The sequence below is a fragment of the Danio rerio genome, chromosome 12 (genome assembly GCF_049306965.1).
Source record: "Danio rerio strain Tuebingen ecotype United States chromosome 12, GRCz12tu, whole genome shotgun sequence".
In the NCBI taxonomy this organism is placed as follows: domain Eukaryota; kingdom Metazoa; phylum Chordata; class Actinopteri; order Cypriniformes; family Danionidae; genus Danio; species Danio rerio.
In genome coordinates this window covers 48,745,001-48,752,500 of record NC_133187.1, presented here as the reverse complement: position 1 = coordinate 48,752,500, position 7,500 = coordinate 48,745,001, and the positions used below count along the sequence as shown (strand labels likewise).

General features: G+C 41.0%; 1 protein-coding gene across 1 annotated transcript in view; it reads right to left on the bottom strand.

Moving 5' to 3' along the window:
- ush1gb (Usher syndrome 1Gb (autosomal recessive)) overlaps window positions 1-7,500 on the bottom strand; it is an 18,559-nt gene that overhangs the window by 6,198 nt on the left and 4,861 nt on the right. Inside the window, exon 2 of the mRNA XM_680140.10 lies at window positions 2,180-2,627. Within this exon, the coding sequence (XP_685232.6) occupies window positions 2,180-2,627 (448 nt within the window). The remainder of the gene's footprint in view (window positions 1-2,179; window positions 2,628-7,500) is intronic.

Sequence of the window (7,500 nt, the reverse complement as noted above, 5' to 3'; positions counted from 1 at the left end):
TTTTTGCACTGTCAGATTAATTTAGCTCGTCTGTTTTCAAATGATTACTGCAATTCATTCATTTTCTTTTTGGCTTAGTCCCTTTATTAATCTGGGGTCGCCACAGGGGAATGAACCGCCAACTCATCCAGCATATGTATTACGCAGCGGATGCCCTTCAAGCCACAACCTATCACTAGGAAACACCCATACACAGGCTGTGCAGGTAAACCTCACTCCTTTGACCTCTAAAGGTGCTCTAGCGACAGATGCTAGAGGTCATGGTCTTTAGCCTCCTTGGTAGGGCAACTGACTCCCATGCGGAAGGTCGCTGGTTCAATACCAGCTCAGAGCGCGTTTAGTGGTGTAGGGCCGGCAGGGTTACATTGGTGCCGTGACCCAGATAGGAGTGAGGTTTAGTGGGGTGAGTGTAACGGAGGCCAGTAAGTGCTGTGCAGGTAAACCTCACTCCTCTGACCTCTAAAGGTGCTCTAGCGACAGATGCTAGAGGCCATGGTCTTTAGTCTCCTTGTTAGAGCAACCGACTCCCATGCGTAAGGTCGCCGGTTCGATACCAGCTCGGACCATGTTTGGTAGTGTAGGACTGGCGGGGTTACACATGTAAACAAAGATTTTTGATTGATTTAATTAAATTAAAGGTCATAACTGAACTAAAAAGAAATGGAATTAAGACTTGTGGAGTATGCAGATTGTTGTGGCATTATTAAAGTGCAGTACAGACATGTAAACACAGCACTCCCGAAGTCTCTATGCATATGCGGGAGACTCTCAGATGCCCGTAAATGTATAATAATCTCCCAGATCTCTTGCGTCTCTCGCCCTGTCCTCAAATACGTTGTACACCTCCTCTCCACCGCATCTCTCCTCACTCTTTAGATACATCACGCACATCTTGCTTCGTTAGATACGTTGCGCATCAACCACAACCTCCCCTCTCTTCAGATTATCCCCCCCCCCCCTCCCAAAGGTGCAGCCTGATCATGCCTTTAAATGTTGTCAATAAGCGTGAGTGCAAATCATCATGTTGTGCACGGATCTTCATGAAAAAGATTAAGTGTGCTTCCAATTGTACATCAGTGATTTACATGTTAAGTCAACGCAAATGCAAGAATAGACATCCTGCGGCACAATACACGATAATTCGGTAAATGGCGCGGTGGGAATAGTGCGATATGCGCGAAATGACGCGGCGCGAATTGAGCGTTTTACGTGTTTGACGTGCTTAACGAGGGCTTTGCGCGAATCACTCGAGTTCGAAAATCTGAACTTCAGCGTACATTCGCGCCGCATTAACCAATCAGTAGCTTGCTCTTGTGGGGACGTGATTGTGACGTATCGCCTGTTGTTGGTGTCCCTGGAGAAATCCTCCAGCTGACACAGACAAAAAGTTCAATCCGCGCTAGGCCCAGTCAGAAGCACCGCTGAAAGCCTCCATCCAGGTTCAGTTTCTGGAGGAGTTTTCGAGCTCACAGAGCTGGATGCACCTCTGAAAGGATCTAGTGGACTCAGACACGACCCTAAACGTATCGACGCCGTTTTTCAGCCTTATAAACACTGTTATTTTCTTTATAAAATCTATGTTAGCCATTTAGCAACCAAGCTGGAGTCACCAGGCAGACAGAAGCCCTGCCCATAACGCGAATCCGCGTCTGTTCTGAAGTGAACTTAACGTGCGAATGAAGCGGATTTGACGCGCAAATGAAGCGAGTAAACTCAACTACGTTTTTTTACGAGCGAATATCACGATTTATCCGCGCGTTCTGTGTCTGGTGTGAACACAGCATAACAGTCTTAAAGGTGATCTGTGGCGTTTTGGTCACTGTTGCTTTAAATTCAAATGAAATTGTGCTCTTTTTTTAGAACAGGGTGGAGCTACAAATGCCTGTGTGTCAGCATAGTGGCAGATTCAAAAACAAGACTGACGTCATATGCTGAGGGAGAGACGGTCACTAGTGGGCGGGGCTTTCCCCCTCTCCCCTTGATGACAGGTATAAAGGGAGAAATCAAATCAAAGTGTTTCTGCAGAAGCTGGTTATATTCACACACTGCTGCCACACAACTGTGCTCAAACTGCTTATAAAAAGTGATTTTTGCACATTTTAACATTGGCCCAACTACTAAATCAACGAAATAAAGGTTTATTAGCAGTCTTGAGTACCCATGTGTTCAGATACGGTACCTGTGAGTATGTCATAGAGTCAAGCGTGTTAAACTGAGGCATCCGTCGACTCAACGTGCTGCTGAAGCTGCTGTAACTCATGGTATCCGACGTATCCAATGCAGCACTTTCCCTCATGAAATGTCTCTCCATGCGCTGGTGATGCTTGCGCTGTAGTTTCTCACAGTTCCTGATGCGCTTCTCTGCATTGCGAAAGCCTCGCTCCTTCAGTTTGCTCACCAACTTAGGATTAATGGTGATTTGTTTGGCGGCGATCGAGTCCAGATATCGAACACAGTCCATGTGGCTCCTGGAGGCCGCCATGTCCAGCGGTGTGTGGTAATCATTGTCCAGACACCAAACATTTGCGCCGAATGACACCAGAAAGGACAGACAGCTCAGGTGACCGTTTGCTGCTGCCAGATGAAGAGGAGTGTTTCCCCAAATATCACATTTATCTGGATCACCTCTGTGGAGATAATAACAAAAGTGCATGGGGTTATTTACAGATTTATATTACATTCTAATGCAGTTTACAAGGGCTAAATTGATGGATGATAGATATGGGCTTGTTATTGACTTCTCCCAAAATGAGTATATTTGACCCAGGAACATAGAGCCAATGTGATAATGCATGGGACTATTTTTGGTAATATTGCAATTGGTCAAATATTTAGATAAAAAAAAAAAGTGTGGTTAAAAATGGTTAAAAATAAAGTTTACTTGTATATTGACTTGATTCTGTAAATTTTTGATGTGAAAATAATAAATATAGATCATAATATGAAATAACTTGTGACACTGGACCACAAAATCAGTTATAAGTGTACATTTGTGGGAACTGAGATTTATGCATTATTGGACAGATGAAAAAACAAATAAACAAGCTTTCTACTGATGTATTTCAGGGCATAGGACAATATTTGTCTGAGATAAAAAAAAAAATGATGGATGGATGGATGGACAGACGGACAGATAAATAGACAGACAGACAGACAGACAGACAGATAGATAGACAGACAGACAGACAGACAGACAGACAGACAGATAGATAGATAGATAGATAGATAGATAGACAGACAGACAGACAGATAGATAGATAGATAGATGTCCGTCCGTTCGGACAGAGATGGATGGATGGATGGCTAGATAGACAGACAGACGGACGGACGGACGGATAGACAGATGGACGGATGGATGGATAGCTAGCTAGACAGACAGATGGACGGACGGATGGATGGATGGATGGATGGATAGACAGATGTACGGATGGATGGATGGATGGATAGCTAGCTAGCTAGCTAGCTAGCTAGCTAGATAGATAGATAGATAGATAGATAGATAGATAGATAGATAGATAGATAGATAGATAGATAGATAGATAGATAGATAGATAGACAGATAGACAGACAGACAGATAGACAGACAGACAGATAAGTCAGACGGACGGACAGATAGATTGATAGACACAGACAGACAGACCAGATAGTAGAGCTGTGAACCTACACTAGTCTCACGGTTCGGTAACGATTATCATGCCATCGATTTGGTTCAATTCGATATTTCGGTGCATTGACGGCGCTTTCCATACACAGTTTTATATTTTCTTCACAGCAGCAGTTCTTGTATTAAAATGTATGAATATATTTATATATTATTTGTAATACAATTTTGTCGTTTAATACAAAAAGTCATATATATAAACTGTAACTTTAAACAAAACGAGCATTAAGCAAATAATATAAACAAATATAAATATCCAGCTCAATTTCAGATCCTTGTCTAGTTCTCTTACACCTCTTTGATTGGTCACACCCTCAACAAAAACGGTTGCGATTGGCTCTTGCGCGCTGCGTTCTTCACAGATGACAGATGCTGATAAGCGGCAGGCGGCAGCGGCGATCTCACAGCTGATGTATGATAAACACGGTGGAGAAAACTCTGCAGACACGCGCTCGTTTCTGTATGCAAAAGTAACGCTGTAAAACAGACGAGAAGAGAAGAGGAGCCACGCCAGCAGGTCAAATGGGCCACTGTGTGTGTGTGAGAAAGAGAGAGAGAGACAGAGCGAGAGAGAGAGCGAGAGGGAGAAATGGAGTAGGCTACTTTCATTCTCTCGATCTCAGTGAAATAGGGGCTATTGTTGTATATGTCAGTGAAAGACTGATCCAGCAAACACACAGTGAAATTGTGCACAGTTTATGAGTTTTAAGTAGTTAAAGCGCTGTAAATACTCGCGATCACCTTCCTCACGACAGAGCACATATGAGGTAAATGATGTCAGTAATAACCGGTTATGATTATTACTGAACCGATACCGAATTGTCCGCGTCTGCATCGCGGTGCACCGAAGAAACGATTAATTTTGACAACCCTAGTCGTGTGGTTAAAAATGGTTAAAAATAAAGTTTACTTGTATATTGACTTGATTCTGTAAATTTTTGATGTGAAAATAATAAATATAGATCATAATATGAAATAACTTATGACTTAGATAAAGATCTAACGGACGGACGGACGGACGGATAGACAGATGGACGGATGAATGGATGGATAGCTAGATAGATAGACAGACAGACATACAGACGGACGGATGGACGGACGGACGGACTGACAGATGGACGGATGGATGGATGGATAGATAGACGGATGGACGGACAGAAAGATAGATAGATAGACAGATAGATAGATAGGTCAGACGGACGGACAGATAGATTGATAGACACAGACAGACAGATCAGAAAGATAGATGGATTCTGGTAGTTTACGTGCGAGAACAAAATAGAAAACTAATGGACCATAGTGAAGCCAGACAGCTCGTTAAATATGCATCAGCATTTTTATATACTGCAAAATCCAGTCAATGCATTTATTTAAAGTCTGTTGCACCTTAACAATACTCTGTTTAAAGGCCATTGAAAACACTCAAATTACTGGTGATTTGCAGGTTCTACAATTAATGCTGGCCACACACGCACGCACGCACGCACGCACGCACGCACGCACACACACGATTTAGCAATTGTGTTAATTGTTAAAGAGCATTAGTCTGTATATATCAGTTTGGTAATGAATACACATCAGGCCTCTTAGAGTGCACTTGATGAATGCATTACATGCTGCACAGCTTTTAATGACTTCGAGAGGTGAGTCACACAAGCAGTTTGCATAATGTGTGTGTACATGTGTGTTACACTGGGTAAGTGGAGCTGATGAGCATCATGTTACGCATTCAGATCAACACCTTACTGCACAACAGAACATGAACTCATGCAACCACACGCACGTGTGTATTCTTGCACACAGTGTTTTCAGTAGTAAATAGATCAGTGCGTTGGCTATGCTGATGTTTGCTCATGTACAGTTGAAGTCAGAATTATTAGCCCCCCTGAACTTTTAGACCGCTTATTTTTTCCCCGATTTCTGTTTAACGGAGAGCAAATTTTTTCTCCACATTTCTACACATAATAGTTTTAATAACTCATCTCTAATAACCGATTTATTTTATCTTTGTCATGATGACTGTGAATAATATTTGACTAGCTATTTTTCAAGACTCTTCTATACAGCTTAAAGTGACATTTAAAGGCTTAACTAGGTTAATTAGGTGAACTAGGCAGGTTAGGGTAATTAGGCAAGTTATTGTATAACAGTGGTTTGTTCTGTAGATTATTGAGAAAAAATATAGCTTAAAAGGAGCTAATAATTTTGTCTCTAAAATGGTGTTTAAAAAATTAAAAACTAATTTTATCCTAGCTGAAATAAAACAAATAAGACTTTTTCCAGAAGAAAAAATATTATCAGACATACTTTGAAAATTTCTTTGCTCTGTTAAACATCATTTGGCAAATTTTTAAAAAGAAAACAAAATCAAAAAGGGGGCAAATAATTCTGACTTCAACTGTATATGCACTGGCAGTTTCCATAATTGATCTGCATTACAAATTAGCAACCAACATCCATACTCTCTAAATAGGTCCACAAAACCAGTTATAACCAGTTATTTGAGATGCATAAAAATGATAGAATTAATACATTTGCAGCATTATAAGCTGCTTGCATGTATATATTTACACACTGCTTACACACAACTGTGTTTAAACCCCTTATAAAAGTGATATTTGCATTATAGGTGCTTTTTAATGACAACAACACATTAGCAAAGACCAACAGAAACTATGTCAGGTATTGTTGGAAGGATGGAAAACGGCAGAGAGCAAAACCTGAAAGACTGATGAAAGTGTAAAACCCTGCTGACATTCAAGTTAACAAATGCCAACAGGCAGAGAAAGCAGGAGGCGGAAGAGGAACAGCCCTAACTCAAGATATTGACCTTTAACTGAGAACATTAACATCTTTCTTTCTGTCTGGCCTTGTGTCAGACTCCTCTCTGTGAATGTGCATGTGCATGTGGGCATTGACTCTTTTAAAAGCATTTAAATAACTGCACAGTAGAGATTGAGCATTGCATTTAGAGTCTAGACACACTGGAGCCCTAATGCTCGAATCATCAGTAGAAGAAAAAGGCTAAAATATTCACTCTATTAATGAACATGAAAAGTGTGTCATAAGTAGGGTTCATATGGGTGCTGGCAATTCTTGATGGTTCGATTTAAGTGCTTTCAAGGTTGGAAAAGTGGGTAGATTTTGGATAAAGTGCTTGAATTGGCCCTCTTGTTGCTCTCACTATAATTTATCTTACTAGATACACCATAAACAGGGTTTCTGCAGGTTTCACCAAGTCAAATTTAAGACTTTAAGACATTTTTAAAACCATTGTCTATGACATTTTCGAGAGTTCACACTTAGTTCATGATTTATACATAGCTTGTTTGGCATGCTGTCCCGGAAGAGAGTCCTGAGCTTAAGGGATCCTCGAGCCCAGGCCTCCCTCCTTTCACAGGGCGAGGGGAGATTGAGCTCAGGTCGATCTCAAACTCCCCCGCTGCTGAGACCAAGGCAAACTTCCTGACAATAAGACTTTTTAGGGCCTAATATTTAACATTTGACATTTAAGACATTTTAAGACTTTTTAAGACCCAGCGTGTAAAAAATATCTGTTAATGAACAAATCTTGTATCTTCACACTATAGACAATAAACATAGCGCTGTGCCTGTGCTGGCATTTCTCCTGCAGTGTTGCTATCAGTGTGTGAAGAGTGGGAGAAGAGGGTTGCATTGACAATCCAACACAATGGGCAGCACATTGAACACATTCTATAAGTGGTCAGAAACTTGTAAATAACTCATGAAAGAATAAAGTTACGTTAAAACAATACTAAATTAAAACAAAACTCTACTTAGACAGAAGTCTTGCCACTGAACAGAAATAATGTCCATGT